Source organism: Amborella trichopoda, chromosome 3 (genome assembly GCF_054954075.1).
Source record: "Amborella trichopoda isolate Santa Cruz 75 chromosome 3, AtrichopodaSantaCruz75HAP2 v2.0, whole genome shotgun sequence".
In the NCBI taxonomy this organism is placed as follows: Eukaryota; Viridiplantae; Streptophyta; class Magnoliopsida; order Amborellales; family Amborellaceae; genus Amborella; species Amborella trichopoda.
Window position 1 is genome coordinate 40928714 of NC_142338.1, and position 19785 is coordinate 40948498.

Genomic DNA, 19785 nt, shown 5'->3' on the forward strand with positions numbered 1-19785 from the left:
TAAGACCAGTGTTTCAAAAAGTGCTAGGTGGCACCTAGGCGGTCGGGGGGTCTAGGCCGCGTAACGCTTAGCCAAGCGCTCAAAACTTGGGCGGCCCAGGAAATTTTCTTTTTTTTGGGTATTTATATATCTAAAATAGCCTCTAATGAGTTTTAGGTTTAACACTTTTGCATATTTAGTATTAAAAAAAAGGGAAAATATCCTATTATCCCCTATTTTTAACTTCTATATCTCATTAGACCCAAGAATTGAAAATATTACTTGTAAGCAAAAAGACTCCATCTTTTCTATCTTTCAACACCCTTGTAACAATCCCAAACTTTAAAAAAAATAAAAATAATAATAATAAAAAAAAAAAAAAATAATTCTTTATAGTGTGATGGTCCATATGAGTATTATGGTCCTTAGGGACCATCACCACATTTGTTAACTTTTTCCTTTCCTTTACCACGTCTTTTAGTTGACGTGGGCCTCAAAGGCTTCACGTATAACATTATCATCACACCTCATGTGTGAGGTGGAGCTTAATAAAATAGTATAATAACATGTCTTAAGAATTTAAATTCGGAGAGGTGAGCTCCCTCTCAAATATTTTAGGTAAATGTCTTCATGATTTTGAAAAATAAATACTTCTGCTTATTATCATGAATTTTAGGCGCGATAAATTTTATACGCGAGCGACCTCGTTATTTTGAAAAATGATCTTTTTAATAAGTTGTGATATTTATCTATGTTAGAAATTTTAAATGCTGTAAATTCTTAAAAATAAATTTATTTATTTTTCTTGTTTATTGTTAGAAAATTTTAGATACTGTAAAATTATTAGAAATGAATGTGATATTTCTGCTTTTAGTAAAATTATGAGATTTCTTTCTACTGTTTTTGAATATTTAGACATTGTAAATTTCATCTGCAAATGACTGCTTTATTATTTGAAAACTGATATTTTTGCAATTGATTATAGCATTTTTTGTGAAATGTTTATTTGTGAATTGACATCCCATAAATTGTAATAATTTCGTATTCTTGAATCTCTATGAGAGTTTTTCTATACATATTAGATTGGCAATTATGCTAGAATGTCTTTACGAACTGCTAACTTTCTAAATTTGAGCCCAAAATATTTGAGTAGTTATTTTTGAAATGCTATTTAAAGTGACTGTTATTAATGGTTTCAGTGAAATTCATATTAATAATTTCAGTGATATATTGAGTACATGATATTACTGCTTTCGAATGTTTAAAGAGATTTAGAAATACTTTAAGTATGCAAGTGGACACATCCGGTTCGCCGGTGAGGTATAAGTGGACCTATCCGGTACGCCGGTAGGGGTTAAGTGGATTCATCCGGTATGCCGGTGAGGTATAAGTGGACCTGCAGAAATTAAGTGGACCTATCTGGGACGTCGATAGGGATTAAGTGGACCCATAAGGACGCTGATGGGGTATATAGGTAACCTACTTGGGACACCAGTAGGGTATTTTGTGAAATCTTTTGAATTATGCACTGCCGTTAAAATGTTATACGCATTTCAATTATTCGAATTATACTTAATTATGCATTTTTGAAAGTGAAACTGTTGATGTATTTCTGTTAATAGATCTCCTTTTTGAAAATATTGATATCTTTCAACCATGATTATTTTTAGAATTATGATGATCACTTACTGAATAGCCAAACTCATAAAATTATGGTAAACATTTTTTTTCAGGATAACTACGGTTTCATTTTTAGTGCTCGTCAGAATCAACTCTGAAAGATATTGTAGTTGTGCTTAAACTTTCTTTTGTTACTTTATAAGAATTCGCCATATTGTAAATTTGTCCTAAAATGAGATATATATATGTTTTGACTGTCACATCTCAGGAATATCAGTATTGTAAATTCTTGGGGTGTGACAATTATGGTATCAGATTAATAGGTTTAAGATTCTTACGAAATTTAAAAAGAATGTACTTAAAATCACATTTATTACGTGTACAGATCGGGACGAAATCAAGATCAAGAATAGCTGAAGCTAATATGGAAGGAATTCACAAAGCCTTGGAAAATATGGTTGCTCTAATGCAACATCAGATGGAAAACAACAATCCTCTCAGGCAGTCCGTTACAGGAAATGGTGGGAGTAATATCGAACAATTTAATAAATTGAACCCACCTTCTTTTAAGGGTGTTGTAAACCCACTGGAAGCCGAAGAATGGATTATGCAATTGGAGAAAATATTCGACGTAATGGAATGTCCTGATGATAGGAAGATGGCCTTGGCAGTTTTTATGCTAGAAGGTGAAGCACAACATTGGTGGCGAATGGCAAAAGGAGTATTGGTCAAAGAAAATAAACCCTTGACTTGGGAAGTATTTCTAGAGGCATTTAATGAAAAGCATTTCCCAGATTTTATTCGAGACAAAAAAGAAATGGAATTTTTGGAATTAATCTAAGGAAACCGGACAGTAGCACAGTACGAGGCCAAGTTTATTGAATTGGCAAGGTTTGTAGCACATATGATTAACAATGAGGCAAGAAAGGTGAAATTTTTTGAAAGGGGTCTTAGACCAGCTATTAGAAGCAGAATATTAGTCTTAAAATTGAGAACTTATGCTGAAATAAGGGATCGAGCCCAAATTGTCGAGAAAGATTTCGAAAATTACCAAAAGATGAAAAATCAGAAAAGTCAGGTTAGACCCACACCATCTAATCGTCAACAGTTTGAAAGGGCAAACAAGAAGCCAAGGCCCTTGCCACTTCAAAGCTCAATAGAACCATGTAAAAAATGTGGGAAAAAGCATGGATCGCGCCCTTGTTATTGGAATACTGGAGCCTGTTTTAAATGTGGAAAGTTGGGGCACCAGATTAGAGAATGTCCTAGCTTACAGATGCAACAGCTTCCAAAGCCGGGAGAGATAGCTCAAAAGCCTCAGATGAAGGGAAGAGTATTTGCGATCACCCAGCAAGACGCTCAGGCCTCAAAATCAGTGATCCAAGGTATTCTTATTATCTTCCAAAAAGTAGCTCATGTTTTGATTGATCCTGGATCTACTCATTCATTTGTGTCACCATACTTTGCATGCCACTTAAAGGTAGAACCAGAACAATTGAAATACATTCTAGAGGTAGCCACACTGACGGGAAATTCAAGTGACACCAATATAGTGTACAAATCTTGTATAATAAAGATAGAAGAAAAAGAACTGTTGGTTGATTTAATATTCTTAGAAATTCAAGATTTTGATGTAATCTTAGGCATGGATTGGCTTTTTGCATACCATGCAAGTATTGGTTGTTACAAGAAAATGGTTACCTTTAGTATTCCGAATCAACCAGTATTTTACTTCAATGGTATCATAAAAGACTCCCCATCATATTTAATCTCCTGTATTCGAGCTAATCGCCTACTTCGAAAGGGTATCAAGGCTTTCTTGCCTATATCAAATAAGATAAGACGGAAGAGATAAATTTGGATGCCACTCCGGTTATCCGAGAATTTCCCGACGTTTTCCCTGAAGAATTGTCAGGATTACCGCCTGACAGGGAAATTGAATTCTCTATTGAATTATTGCCAGGGGTAGCCCCAATTTTTAAGGCACCTTACAGAATGGCACCTGCAGAACTTAAGAAACTTAAACACCAATTGGAAGAATTATTAGATAAAGGTTTTATCAGGCCTAGTGTGTCACCTTGGGGTGCTCCGGTATTGTTTGTTAAAAAAAAAGATGGGATCATGAGATTGTGTATCGATTATAGACAGTTGAACCAAGTGACAGTGAAAAATAAGTATCTATTACCTAGAATTGATGATTTATTTGATCAATTACAAAGATCACAAGTGTTTTCAAAAATTGATCTTAGATCAGGATACCATCAGCTTAAGATTAAATAAATAAATTTATTTCTAAGAATTTACAGCATTTAAAATTTCTAACATAGATAAAATATCACAGTTTTATTAAAAAGATTATTTTTCAAAATAATGAGGTCGCTTGCGCATAAAATTTATAGCGCCTAAAATTCATGATAATAAGCAGAAGTAATTATTTCATTTCATTTTTAAAAAGAACAAATTATTTTTCAAGATCATGAAGTCACTTACCTAAAATATTTGAAAGGAGCTTTCGATAAAAATTCGGCTTAAGAGAGGAGCTCACTGTGTTTCGACTAGAGGGAAAGATCTCAAAAGTTTTCTAAGGTGGGAGTCCTCACCTCTCTGAATTTAAATTCTTAAGACATATTATTATATTATTTTATTAAGCTCGACCTCATACATGCGGTGTGACGATAATGTTATAGTGAAGCTTTTGGAGCCCACGTCAACTAAAGGACGTGGTAAAGGAAAGGAAAAAGTTAACAAATGTGGTGATGGTCCCTAAGGATCATAATACTTATATGGACCATCACACTATACAGAATTATTTATTTATTTATTTCTTATTATTATTATTATTATTATTTTTTTTTTTATTATTATTATGTTTTTGAAAGTTTAGGATTGTTACATTCTTTCCCCCTTAAAGAAATTTAGTCTTCTAAATTTGTGTACCTGATTACTGAAAAAGATGGATATTTTTCTCTGATATTGTCTTCTTGTTCTCAAGTCGACTCCTCACTTGAATGGTACTACTATAATATACGGACCAAAGGAATCTCCTTGTTGCGCAACACTTGTACCCTTCTATCCAGTATCAAAATTGGCTGCTCAATGAAGAATAGGTCCTTCCTGATCGGTAAAGGTTCATATTTCAAGATATGGGATGGGTGGGGCTGATATTTTCGTAGTGATGATACATAGATGACATTATGGACGTTTGTCAATTCGGGTGCTAAGGCAAGTCTATAAGTGACACCTTCGATTCTTTCTAGGATTTTAAATGGTTCGATGTAACGTGAGCTCAACTTTCCTTTCTTGCCAATCTCATTACGCCTTTTATTGGTGAGATCTTTAGAAAAACTCGATCACCTTCCTTAAATTCAAGATCTCTCCGTCGGTTATCGACATAACTCTTTTGTCGACTCTGAGCTGTCCTGAGCCTTTCTCGAATTAATGTTATCTTATCTGTGGTTACCTGGACAATTTTTGGCCCAAAAAACTTTCTTTCACCAACCTCGTCCCAACAGATGGGTGACCTGCATTTCCTTCCATACAGGGCTTCATATGGTGCCATCTGAATACTGGCTTGAAAGCTATTATTATAAGCAAACTCAATCAGGGGTAAATGGGCATCCCAGCTTCCTGTAAAGTCAATGACACAGGCCCTCAGCATATCTTCCAAGGTTTGGATGGTCCTCTCCGATTGTCCATCTGTTTGGGGGTGAAAGGCAGTGCTAAAGGTGAGTCTCGTCCCCATGGCTAATTGTAGCCTAGCCCAAAATTTAGAAGTAAACCGAGTATCCCTGTCCGATACAATACTGACCGGAACTCCATGCAACCGCACTATTTTCTTAATGTACAATTGGGCCAGTCGATCCAAAGTGTACGTCGTGCGAATCGGTAGAAAATGGGCAGTTTTGGTCAGTCGGTCCACAATGACACAAATGCTATCATGTCTTGAATTTGTTCTAGGCAAGCCAGAGACAAAATCCATAGAGATGTGCTCCCACTTCCACTCTGGCACGAGTAAATGTTACAACAACCCAGCGCGCCTTTGATGCTCAGCTTTTACTTGCTGACATGTTAGGCACTTAGACACAAATAGTGCTACCTTTTTTTTTTATATTATTCCACCAAAAGGTTTTCTTCAGGTCCTGATACATTTTAATACTTTCGAGATGTATCGTATAACGAGAGTGATGTGCTTCTTCCAAGATAGCTTTCTTCACATTCTCATCATTCGGGACACAAACCCGACCTTTGAATCTTAGCAAATCCTCACTACATATAGAGAATTCTTCTCTCTTTTCCAGCTTCACCTCTTCCACAATTGTTATAAGCTGAGGGTCTTTCTTTTGTGTCGATTGAATCTGTTGGATTAATTGGGGTTCTGCCTTAATGTTGGCAATCATACTTACCACACCATTAATGGACGGAGCCGGATGCCAATCCACTATTTCCTCTAACAATCTCATTTCTTGGATTATTAGATGAGCTAAGACTCCCGTAGATTTTCTACTTAGAGCGTCGGCCACAATGTTAGCTTTTCCTGAATGATAATGGATTGTACAATCATAATCTTTTAAGAAATCCATCCATCTTGTCTGCCGCATATTTAAATCCTTTTGAGAGAAGAGGTATTTCAAGCTCTTATGATCCGTGTATATTTCGAATTGCTCACCATATAGATAATGCCTCCACATTTTCAAAGCGAATACTATTGCAGCTAGCTCCAAGTCATGAATTGGATATTTTTTCTCATATTCTTTCAACTGTCTGGATGCATATAGGCCACTACTTTCCCATATTGCATTAATACACAGCCCAAGCCTTTATGTGAAGCATCACTATAAATCACAAATCTCCCACTCCCCTCAGGAATAGTTAAAATAGGTGCTGAAGTTAATCGAACTTTTAGTTCTTGAAAACTCTCGTCACATTCACTTGTCCACTCAAATTTGATATTTTTCTATGTCAATCCAGTCAATGGGGTTGCGATTCGAGAAAATCCTTCTACAAAATTTCTGTAATATCTTGCCAATCCCAAAAAGCTTCGAACTTCAGTCACATTACTTGGTTGTTTCCAATTAACAACGGCTTCAACCTTTGAAGGATTAATTGATAGACCTTCCTTTGATATGACATGTCCTAAAAATGTCACTTGTTCAAGCCAAAATTCACATTTACTAAGTTTGGCATACAATTTCTTTTCTCTTAATGTTTGCAATACCATTCTTATATATTGCTCATGTTCCTTTTGATTCTTGGAATAAATTAAAATATCATCGATGAATATCACAATAAATTTATCCAAAAAGGGCTTAAAGACCCGATTCATCAAATCCATAAATGCAGCCGGTGCATTAGTTAATCCAAAAGGCATGACTAAAAATTCATAATGGCCATACCTTGTTCTGAAAGCTGTCTTGGGAACATCTTCACTTTTAATCTTAAGCTGATGGTATCCAGATCTAAGATCAATTTTTGAAAACACTTGTGATGGTTCATATAAGTATTATGGTCTTTAGGGACCATCACCACATTTGTTAACTTTTTCCTTTCCTTTACCACGTCCTTTAGTTGACGTGGGCCTCAAAGGCTTCACGTATAACATTATCGTCACACCTCATGTATGAGGTGGAGCTTAATAAAATAGTATAATAATATGTCTTAAGAATTTAAATTCGGAGAGGTGAGGACTTTCACCCTAGAAAACTTTTGAGATCTTTCTCTCTTTAGTCGAAACACAATGAGCTCCTCTCTCAAGCCGAAATTTTATCGGAAGCTCCCTCTCAAATATTTTAGGTAAGTGATTTCATGATTTTGAAAAATAATTCGTTCTTTTTAAAAATGAAATGAAATAATTACTTCTGCTTATTATCATGAATTTTAGGCGCAATAAATTTTATGCGCAAGCGACCTAATTATTTTGAAAAATAATCTTTTTAATAAAATTGTGATATTTTATCTATGTTAGAAATTTTAAATGCTGTAAATTTTTAGAAATAAATTTATTTATTTTTCTTGTCTATTGTTAGAAAATTTTAGATACTGTAAAATTATTAGAAATAAATGTGATATTTCTGCTTTTAGTAAAATTGTAAGATTTCTTTCTACTGTTTTTGAATATTTAGACATTGTAAATTTCATGTGCAAATGACTGCTTTATTATTTGAAAACTGATATTTTTGCAATTGATTATAGCATTGTCTGTGAAATGTTTATTTGCGAATTGACATCCCATAAATTGTGATAATTCCGTATTCTTGAATTTCTATAAGTGTTTTTCTATACATATTAGATTGGCAATTATGCTAGAATGTCTTTACGAACTGCTACCTTTCTAAATTTGAACCCAAAATATTTGACTGGTTATTTTTGAAATGCTATTGAAAGTTACTGTTATTAATGGTTTCAGTGAAATTCATATTAATAATTTCAGTGATATGTTGAGTACATGATATTGCTGCTTTCGAATGTTTAAAAAGATTTAAAAATATTTTAAGTATGCAAGTGGACTCATCCGGTTCGTCGGTGAGGTGGACTCATCCGGTTCATCGTCTCTTTTTCTCAAAACTCCATCTCTCTCCCTAAAACTTAAACTCCATCTCTCTCTCTCTAAAACTCCATCTCTCTCTCACACACAAAAACGTGTGCTTGTGTTTGAGCTCAAGCTAAACTCCTTGGCTGGTCAACTCACTGAGAAGCGAAGAGAGAGAGATGGAGTTTTAGAGAGAGAGATATGAAGTTTGAATAGGGTGTCATTTTAGTGTTTGTTTGGGTAAAAAATTTATGGTCAAAGGGGTTCAGGGGGTTGTAAGATAGAAAAGATGGAGACCTTTTACTTACAAGTAATATTTTAAATTCTTGGGTCTCATGAGATATGGAAGTTAAAAATAGGGGATAAGGAGATATTTTCCCTAAAAAAAATGGCCCAAAATGACCCAAAAATGGCCTCAACAAGCGGCATTTGCGGTCGCTTAGGCGGGCGCCCGAGGATACTCGCCTAATTTGGCCGCCTAGGCTTGGGCGATGCGCCCAGGCCTTCTGCACCGCTTAGGCGGCCGCCCAGGCGCTGGGCGGTTCGCTTTTTGAGACACTGACTATGACCCTTTGATCCTCACTCTTAATGCATTTAGTATGGTCTAGATTCCTACAATTTTCTCTCTTGTTTTTGCTAATTCGAAGGCATCTGTTTCGCCTTTTCTTGTTCCCCGATTACTGTATAGATTATAGTGTTAAATTTAGGTTAACTTACTATTTATTTAGTGTTTTTCATGGCATTTTTATATAGAATTTATATATTCTTCTAAATTTCGATCATTTTTATTACATTGCCAAGCTTTATAACATGATCGGTTTTGGCTAATGACCTTCTGAACCTCATCGCTCCACCACCAAGTTTCCTTATCGGAATTTCTTCTTCCTCTACTTTCTCCTAGAACTTATTTTGCGACTTTCTTCCTAAGAAGATTCTTGTTGCATTAAAATCTGATCAAATGTTAATTCTGGTTATGAACTTACATGTTGGATGCTCAAGACATACAGTATGCGACTTTTAAGTGATCCTCAGAAGTGTTGACTTTCGACCTCTTAACCATGGTTGCTACAATTTAACCATGTCTGCAACAGTCCCACCTTGAGTGGACCCAAGGTAGACCTTGCTGCAAAGAGTTTTATGTTTTATGGGTTGACCCAAAATAGACCTAAAAGACTTAGGAGCTCCGACAATAGCGGAGAGATGGCCAAGTAGTGAAGGAGGAGGTGGTTTGCTGACTCTTCGTCTTGCAGACATATGATGCAGTGATTTGGCCAATGAAGACTCCTCCTTTGGAGTTGGTCAGTAGTGAAGGCTTTTCCATGGGCCAGGGTCCATGTGAAGCCCTGAACCTTGTGTGGGATGGGGACATGCCGTATCTTTTTATAGATGGGATTGATGGGTAGAATGGGCGGTAGGTCTGAGTAGAAGAAGGCCACCATAAAGTCTATTGGATGCAAGACCCCTTCGTTCTCTGCAAGAGTGACGAACAAACTGTGAAGTGACTCCAAGAGGCTGTAAGGTGGAGGGCTTCGGGTTCTTAGAAGGCCCTCCTAAAGAGTGGGGTCCACACTAGGCTGCCCCCTTGCATTCAGTGTTGTCCCTATCAGTGGCTGACTTGTCAGTGATTATGGAGAAGAGAGAAGGCCAGTGGTCAACAAGGATTACCAGGCCCACATATGTCCAAAAATCCGATCCCGTCCCCATTTTCTACTTCAAATCTGGTGTTGGAGAGAAAGCGAGATCTGCTCTTGGCTATGCTAGTCCAGACTCTGGAGGCTCGATGCCAAGCGTATCTAGGGAACCAGCTACCCTCTTTGAAGCCATACTTACAAGAAACTACCTCTGTCCATAGCATAGTTACCGAAATCTTTTTGCCGACCCCGCGATTCCGTTTCGGAAACCCAATTCAGCGATTCCATTAAGGAATCTTCACAGGAACTATTTCTCGGATCCAAGGAATCTCGATTCCTTAATTTAGGAATCTCGTTTTAGAAATTTGAACCCATTATTTGTGGAAAGTTGTTCCCAAATACATCGAATCGTGACTCTAGCACAGATTGAATCTTGAGTCCACGTCGAATGATATATGATTCTACATGTAATGATTCTCGTTTTGTTAGGGTTTTGAATCTAGAATCTACAATAGTATATTGGTTCATAGGAGTAGGGAAGTGCGATTCAATCAATATGGAATCTTGCTTCAATTTAGAAATATATCTTTTGTTATAATTTTCTAATAGATTATTTGACCCTAAGTTCAATTTCAAAAGATGTATACCTTGATCTTAGTGTTAGGGCTTATTTTGAGGGTTTTTTTTGGCATTCTAGTATTTTCATTTACTATTCACTAGTCACTATTCACAGGTTACTGTTTATGGGGGTAAAATTGTCATTACAAATTTTGTGTTTAAATTAGGACTTTTGGGTCAATTTGTTGTATGGACATGCAATGTCTTTGAACATTGAGGGTCATTCCACACGATTTTTAGAAATTGAAAGAGAGAAAAGCGTAGGTTTTGAAACTCTAGCTTGGGTTATGGAGAAAAAACCATGGGTTTCTTTGGCTTGTGCTTGTGTTTGGCTTTTTGCTTGTTGATTTTACTACTTTCTCAAATTTCCCTACATCAGGGAGGGGAGCTATCAGTGTAGAGAGAGGAGAGAGATCTGCATAAAGAGAGTAGAAGGGATCTGTGCTGGGAGTCATGTTTGTGCAAGATGGGGAGGAGAAGACAAGATAGGTCTATGTGCAAGACTGGATAGAGAAGAGCAGAGAAGAGAGGTCTATGTGCAGGATTGGAGAGAGAACATGAGAGGTCTATGTGCAAGATGAGAGAGAGGGAGAGCTCTGGATTCGGTTGGTTGTTTTGTCCCAAGGAAAGAAATGAGGGGGTAATCCCTGAAAAGGTGGAAAATTTTTATGAGGAAACCTGCGCATTTGGGTCCCCCATTGGAAAGCTCATCTCAAGGAAATGCAATTTCCTAGGAACGGCCTTTTTGCTTAACCAAACAAGGGAAAAGTTTGGATTTTGCTGGAAAGGCTTTCCTCCCTGGAATCAATCATGAGCTAAATAGCTTCATACGGTGGGTTGACGTATGGAAGAGAAACTGATGCATTCTGAATTGCGTCCTGATTAGTTTTATGTATTTTGGAAACTTTTGCCTTAGAGCAATATTTGCAGACTTGCTTGGGGATGCATGTGTATGGAATTTAGGTTTTGGTTTGCATTTTGAGCATTTAGTTTGTCAACCCAACAATATATATTCCATCTCCAGTCCCTTAACTTCCGCTTTAATTCAGCAAGAAGCCTTCTATTACGGACTCTGTTTACTGAGAAAATATGTCGGCACTTCCATTTGAATTTCTTCACGGAGTGTGGGATACATTCCAATTGGCAATTTGTTACTGTTCTTCTCTGATTCTCATTGGGTGCATATCCCTCCTGCTAAAATGAGGTGGAGTATCCAAAAAAAAAGAAAAGAAAAAAAAAGCACTAACCAGGAAGTGCCTTTGTAGAGAAACCAGTTGAAGTTTTAAAGTGCAACCACAGGAATGATCACCTTTTGAATTCTTTCAAAATTTGTGCCTTTTTACTTAGACGTGGAAATTTTTTTGTTGGTCCGTGTATTAGTGAAATCTCTTACAAATCTCATTATCTAAGGGTATTGAACATTTGCAAACCTTTGAAATCTATATTACCTCTTACTGCACCACGTATTTGTAATAGAAAATTGGAATTAGTACAATAAGACTGTTACCTTTTGTACACAAAGTTCAAGAGCACTCTAAACTGTCATATCTACTATCAGATGGCTGGGGTGTGTCATTTCTCCATATAAAATTCAAGGAAAATTATCTGAGACTGTGAGCACTGTTAATGGTATACCACCAGCCCCCTGATTTCACACATGACGGCTTGGGAGCGATTGTGACCTTTTTGTATGAAAGGTAAAAGGTCTTATTGATACCAAATTAATATATTAAACTCCAGTTAGAGGATGGAATATATTTTGGGGAATTTACCATAAAAAGCACATTTTATTATAGGAATTTAATTAGGGAAAGTATATAAAGAGACCATTTACCTTTGGTACAAGGTGGTCACAATTAATCTTGACCATTGGATGTGAAATTTGGTGGCTGCATTTATTTCATTAACCAAGCTCAAAGTTCAAAAAGAAATTTTTTCTAACTTTGTGACACACCCAAGAAGATATCAGATTTTACATCCGATAGTTTTCAGTATTTGTGACCTCCCTATATCAAAGATAAATGGTCTCATTGTATATCAATCCCATTTAATTATAGTCCCCTATAGTTTATATATTACTCTCAAGTCCTACTTCTTGAGAGCTCATATTGTGTTTTAATTTTGTTTTTAACAATACCACGGATTAACCTCCAATTTAGGGTGTCCATACTGTTCATCTTCCGCACCTACAAAACTGCAAAACTAACAATTTGAAAGAAATAAAATGACCAAAGTTCGCCTAACACTTTTAAGTGCTGTTTTTGTCATTTTAATCTATTTATTTATTTTTTTAATATTTTTTTAACAGGTCTATAATGGTGGGACCCCCAAATTTTGAGATTAATCTGATGTATAAAAAATACAATTATCTCACCCTCTCAAAAGGTGGGACTTGAGTGTAAAATGCAATTATCTCACCCTCTCAAAAGGTAGGACTTGAGTGTAAAATACAAGTATCTCACCCTCTCAAAAGGTGGGACTTGAGTGTAAAATATGAAATATAGATGACTATTTTAAATTCTGATAATAAATTGGGAGTTTTTTGTGAATTTACCTTTTATTTATTACAAAGATATATTCCCTATTCTAAATTCTGGTAATAAATTGGGAGTTTTTTTTGTGAATTTACCTGTTATTTATCAAAAAGAAGATGGAATATATCAAATGACCTTTGTGAATTTACCTGTTATTTATCAAAAAGAAGATGGAATATATCAAATGACCTTATCACCCTTGGGAAATTTGGGGCTTTTTTCTTTGCAACTTGTTCATCTTTTCCTGGTTCTAGAAGTAGGCCTTGCAGTCCTTTTTAATAGCTGATCTCTTTCCTTGTACTAATTTTTTTTATTTATTGAGTGAGAGAGGGTTTGTAAGAAGTCACTGGCATCTTTAAACATTTTGATTGTTTATATTGGTTCTTCTTTTTTGTATTTCAACCTTTTAAGGTTGTGAGTGTGAGCACATTCCAGTTGAGCTGTTTGCTTGAAGTCTCGAAGCCGTTATATGTATAAAATTTAATTTCTTCTGTTACTATTTGCATCTTATTTCGTGTCAGCGTTTTTAAGTTTGGGTTCTTCACAGGCTGCTACAAGGAGCTGTTTCTTTGCAGGATTTGCTGCACAGAGGAATTTTGCTGAGGTGAAACATGTCTTCCTCTGTTACCATTGGTAAATTTCATGTTCTTCTTTTGGAAGCTGCAGTGTTTTTGTAGAAAAAACACTAGGTGCTTTCTAATATCTTGTTGTGTTCATTGTAAATGACTTCTTTCTGGATCTGATTCCACTGGTTTCATTTGTGACTTTGAAAATGAAATTAGTTCTTTTTTTGGTCATGATTAAGACTAAGCCTTACTTTTGTCACTGGTTACTGTGGCAGGTAATTGCAAAAGGAGAAGCCCAGGGGATGGTGAGCAAATCCATTGGCATCATGCTTGGAATTGCCTTAGCCAACCATATTGGGGCCTCTGGACCATTAGCTGCTGCTTCTTTTGGAGTAGTTACTGCTGTGCACATGTTCTGCAATCTGAAGTCCTATCAATCTATTCAATTGAGGACCTTAAATCCATATCGTGGAAGTATAATTCTGGCTATACTTTTTCCTATTCCTCAACCTATGTTACCTTCTTACAATAATACTTAGCATTTTGCAGATTATCTCAGACATTTCATGGTTTCATTGATTGTTGTTAAATTTTTTACCTTTTTCATTTGAAGAGTTTCTTATGCAAATTGTCATAAAATAAAGTTTGAGTAAAATAGACATAGTTCTCATCTTGGGGTCAAGCCACGTACCACTGAATTGGCGAACCACGGCGACGGCCGAGAGGAGGCAACCCTAGCTGCCCTTGCCCCTGCGAACTGGTACCAAATGGCCTGCCCCTGCTGCCTGCTTGCTGCCTATCTTAGGACTGAACTGCCTTTCTCCCTTTTGCGAGAACAATAGGAGGAATAGGATTGGGAAAACCCCAAGATGAGAAAATGTGTGCATGTGTACATATAGATACACAAATTACTTGAATACCTAAAGGGAATAAGTGCCAGTTTGGACTGATGGCTTACTTGAGACATATTGGAAACTCTGCTACTTGGCTAAGGAAAAATGAGTTTTTTTTTTTGTCTTCTGTGGGGTGCAGAGGTAATGGCCTGTTTCTGATGTGGGGCCTAGGGGTCTTGGATCCTTCATGAGTGTAATGTCTCTTAGCTGGCTTAAAAATATGGAACAATAGGGTTTTCGGTGGCTAGGTCACCTGAAAGAAAAGGCTTAGATTTGATGCTTAGGGTTGCTAAACATGGGGGAATATGGCTAAGATTGTTGGATAGGGGTTAGGATGGGTAGGATAAGTGTCGGGATAACCTAAGGGAGTTTATGGGAATTGTTGGTTACTGGAAGTTACAAGTCCAGAATGAGTATGGTATTAGGATCAATTTAGGGTCATATGAAAGAACGCTGATGGGGGGCTAGATAAGGAAAGTTCTATCAAAGTAAGATGGAGGAGAAGATAAGGGGAAAGCATATGTTAGGGTTTGGGGGAAAGAAGAAGAGGGCTGCACTAAGGCTCGGGTGATTTGAGGGAGATCAACTCTGCTGAGATTAGCAGGACAAGGGTGATAGATTGAGGGACAATGAAATGAGAATAAGTCTGATCTTGGGCTTGAGAGTGTACAGGGGTGGTTGATGCTGATGGTATAGAGGATAAAAACCAAATTGTGTGGAAAAAGAAAAGCCAAACAAGAGATTACATGGTTTGGCAATTGCCTACATCCACGGGGCAGCAAATTTTCTTATCCACTAATTTAAGAAAACACCATACAAGCCTAGAGAATTCAAGCGTTTATGAGCTTTCTTTGACAAGCACTAAAGCAAGGTTTCTCTCTTCTATAATATCTCCCAAAAGGCTACTAGAATCTCTCTTTTATATGTGCATTATTTCTCTCTCTCTATAGTACTCCCTTTTTATAGAGAAAGAACCCCTTTTTATAGAGAAAGAACCCTAAAGCACCCACATAAGCCCTCTCTCTCCCGCATTCCTTTTTTGGAATTAGAAAGATCCTGTCTCCCATATATTTAGCTGAACGTTTCCCTAAATATGAGATTCGTACTAATCCCCATAGAATAGGACATCTTAAGTTAATGGAAATATGACTTTACACATGCTTTACAAGATTATAGGGATTTGTTCCTTGAAGATATCTGCTCGACTTGCTCCACACGTTAACATTCTCCCACTTGAAGACATGTTTCGATTTTTGATTGGTTTGCTTCAAAAATTTGTTGGTGAGTAATTACTAATCATAGGGAAACCATAAGCTCCAAGGACATTTACACTAAGTGAACTTCCCCTTCTCAGTGCGCTTAGTCAACATATTTGTTGGATGGTTATCAATATGAATTTTCTGCAATAAAATTCTTCTATCGTCTAACACATCACAAACAAAGTAATCATCTTCATCATCATCTGTATCAGTTGAGCCTTAGTACCACTATTTGGGGGCCTACACAAATTCTATTCCACCATTCTGCTCTATCAAGGGCCATACCCTCTGGCAGATTAGAAGTGACCATATATTTTCTCACTACTTCCATCCATGTTCTTTAGGGCCTTCCCACTGCTCATTCGGAGACTTCCACTTGGGCCAAATCACTCCTAGCCGGCGTTATTCTAAGTCGACGTTGTACATGACCAGATCACCTAAGTCTACTTTTTCTCATTTTATCGCCAATTGGAGCTACCACTAAACTCATTCTATGGTTATGTTGTTTTTTGCTCAATATTCCATCCTATAAAGCATGGTTGGTGTTACAGCCGTCTTGTAAAACTTCCTTTTTAGTTTCATTGGTGTGACACATAAGACTCCAAAAGAACATTATCCACTTTGTGACCCAACTTTAATTCGATGAGCAGCATCTTTGTCAATCTTTCATTTCTCATTGATTATCAACCCAAGATATCGAAAATAATCTCTTTCAGGAACTACTTGGCCATCAATCTTAACTAATTATTCGTATTTTGCTCCTATTATTACTAAACGTGTATTCCATTGATTCTGTCTTAGTCCGGCGAATTTTAAAACCTTTAGTTTCTAAAGCGTCCCTCCAAAGTTCTAACTTTGCATTTATGTCGTCTCTAGTCTCATCAATCAAAATTATGTCATCCACAAACAACATACACTACAGGATCTTATCCTGTAGATACCTAGTTAACTCGTCCATAACCAAAGCAAAGAGATATGGGCTCAATGTTGACCGTTGATGTAGGCCTGCTATCGCTAAAAATTGATTTGTTTCCACTAGTCATTCTCACATTAGTTCGACTCCCTCATACATTTACCTAACCATGTCAATAAATCTTCTTGAGGCTCCTTTTTTTTTAACACCCAACAAATTAACTCTCTAGGTACCCTATCTTATGCTTTCTCTAAATAAATAAAAACCATGTGGAGGTCTTTTCTCTTCTCCCTAAACTTTTGTATCAATTGCCTAATAAGACAAATAGCTAGTTGATCTCCTTGGCATAAAACCAAACTAATTTTCTAATACACTCGTTTCCAGTTGTAGTCGTTGCTCAATCACTCTCTCCCATAGCTTCATAATGCGGCTCATAAGTTTGTTCCGTCGATAGTTCATACAAATTTGTATGTTTCCAGTATTCTTATAAATAGGTACAAGAAATACTTTTCCTCCATTCATTGGCATATTCTTTCTTCTTAAAATCTTCTTTAATAGCTTGGTCAATGAGAATATGCCAATCTCTCCCATGCACTTCCAAACCTTTATTGGTATACATCACAAACAATATAATATTAGATATTAATATGTCTGTTCCTATCATGAAAAGTTGGATTGCATAGTAAAAACAAGACACTTTGGCTATCACGATGAAGTGGAATCGTGCAAATTATTTTTGTTGATGCATGAGTAAATAATGTATACTAAGCTTCTTTAGATGACAAAGCCATCGGGGTTGTAACTTTGATTGTCAGTTAACCATCTCCCCAAGGGAAAATATATCCAGCAGTAAACCTTCTTTTTTCTAAGTTATCTAAAAAATCTATATCAATGTAATTGTCAGAGAATATAGAGAGAGGAGAAAAGAGAAAAAAATAGAGAAGAGAGAAGAGAGAGAGATATGAGAGATGTGAAAGGAGAGAGTGTCGTGAGGACTTACAAAACATGCACACTCCTTTCAGCCTTATATTTTGTTAAAAAATATGATAGGGACAATCTCAAAAAAAATATATGATATGGACAAAACTGCCTATACATAGAATTAAAAACATAGGTGCGAAACTTAGAGGAAAAAAGGTTTTATCAGTAATTAACAAATTTCAAATCCATGTCACTTTAGTACATAGCTGCGTTAAATTTTCCCTTCAAACAACGAAGAATCCACTTCACAACAGTCTAATGATCATGGCTAGGATTCATCATCTATCTACTTACAACTCCTACTACATATGCTATGCAAGGAGTTATGCTAACCATAGCAAACATGTTGCTCCCTACTGCTGATGAATACGGTACTCGAGACACATGTGCCTTCCCTATTTTAGTGCTAACTTAAGATATGAGGTTCTAACTAGTTTGGCGTTCTGCATGTTTAAGTGTCGCAAAACCTTTTATACATTATTCTTAAAATAAATAGATTTTACTGTTCTTTCTTTCTCTAACTATGCTTATCCTAAAAATTCGACTAATGGCTCCCAAATATTTCTTTTCAAATTTCCTAGCCAATTGAGCTTTAAGAGCTGCAATATTCTTTATTTGGTTTTGTAACAATCGTGTCATACAAAGCTTTCATCATTGAAATTGAGAAAATAGGCACAATGATCAACCACACTTGTATGAAAATTCAAGCTCATCATGAAAGAGTAAATTGTCTAAACCAACATCTTAGTGCTTGTTTCAATCGCATTCAAAGATTTCTTTGGTCTACAAAGCAAATTCTCCTTACATTCCTCAATGATTGGGTCATAAAAATTTCTTTCTTTAAAACACTTTGCAAGGAAGTAGTTTTCACATCTAATTGTTCCAACTGTAAATCAAGAACAATAGTGACAAATATGCAACATCCCTTGAGAGATAATAGTGGTTCCCATATACCCAAGTGCATCAACTCTAAAATATTTGTACTTTTAGTGGTGGATAAAACAAAATACAATCTATTTTGTTTTTAGACGAGCATGATTCATAAAAATTTAAACTAAAACATTTTTGGCCATGAATGAAGTTTTTATTGAGAAGTACCTTGAGTTGACCCTTGTTCTTGTGGCCTAAACATATGAATCATGTCATATGACAGAGTCCACTTCCGCAATATCAACTTTTCCCAAAACTCTCTCCCCAACAATTATGTACAAATTGGCTATTAATTGTCCTTTTGCAACAACTAGTGCTCCCTTAGGAATCTTCTATTACCATACATAAACTTGAAATCTCGCTTATCAAATTTTCCATGGATACTAGACTCTTGTTGAGACTTGAAACATATCTAACACCTAGGATTGTGTGTGTTACCCCAATGAACATCTCGATTTTCACATTTCTAGCTCTCACTGTTATATTACATAAGTTATTATTTCCTATGTAAACAACACATCCATCATATGGTGGGTATCTGTAGAATCAATCCCTATGAGGAATCATGTGAAAGGATGCTCCTGAATCAAGTAGCTAAGCCCATAAATTTTTTACTGTCTCCACAGAACAAACTTCTTATCTTAAAAAAACTCAATGTTTTTACTAGATTTCTTTGAAACTGACTTGAATTGGGATTCCAATTGGAACCAGATTTTGGGGCTTCCTAATTTCCTCTTTGTGCCTTGCAATCGTTTTTCACCGGACCTATTCTTCCATAACCCGACACTTCACATTCGTACACCCTTTGGACTTAGACCTTGACCAACCCTTTCCTATAGTTCTCTAGCCCTTGCTACAAACACATTCCTTGATGATTCTTGATCTGGTTTTCTCTTAGACTCATTTGTAAGAAGTGCAGACACAACAAAGTAAAATTCCAGAGACTTTGCATTGCTAAGATTCATGATCAACCCATCTCATAATTCTTGCTTAGAACAATTTAAGATAGGTTCCTTATCTTCTTCATCAAATTTCACATATAGTGCCGTCAACTTACCACTAAGGGAATTTAACTCATTCAAGTGCCCTTGTAATGTAGCACCATTACTCATCTTGAGATTATAAAGTTGCCAATGAAGAAAAATTTTATTAGGAAGAGATGTACGCTAATAAGTATTTTCAGTCTGTTCCACATATTCTTTGTCAATGATTCTGAGGAGACATTGGTTAAAACTGATTCATCCAAGGTCTAAATAGTATCTTCCATGGCCGATTGATCATGTTCATCAAAGTCTTCGCCTTCCATCTATCTTGGTTTTCTTTGCCTTTTAAAGC

At 36.3% G+C, this 19785-nt stretch overlaps 1 protein-coding gene across 4 annotated transcripts in view; it reads left to right on the forward strand.

Moving 5' to 3' along the window:
* RUS1 (root UVB sensitive-like protein (Protein of unknown function, DUF647)) overlaps positions 1–19785 on the forward strand; it is a 44959-nt gene that overhangs the window by 11913 nt on the left and 13261 nt on the right. The window contains exons 3-5 of one of the 4 annotated variants that reach the window (XR_016051083.1): positions 1985–2984; positions 13456–13541; positions 13750–13948. Coding sequence is in view for 1 of the 4 variants with exons in the window: in XM_020668099.2 (XP_020523758.1) it covers positions 13456–13512; positions 13750–13948 (256 nt within the window). In the remaining 3 variants the exon portion in view is untranslated. The remainder of the gene's footprint in view (positions 1–1984; positions 2985–13455; positions 13542–13749; positions 13949–19785) is intronic. The other 3 variants (XR_016051084.1, XR_016051086.1, XM_020668099.2) reach the window with 3 other exon arrangements.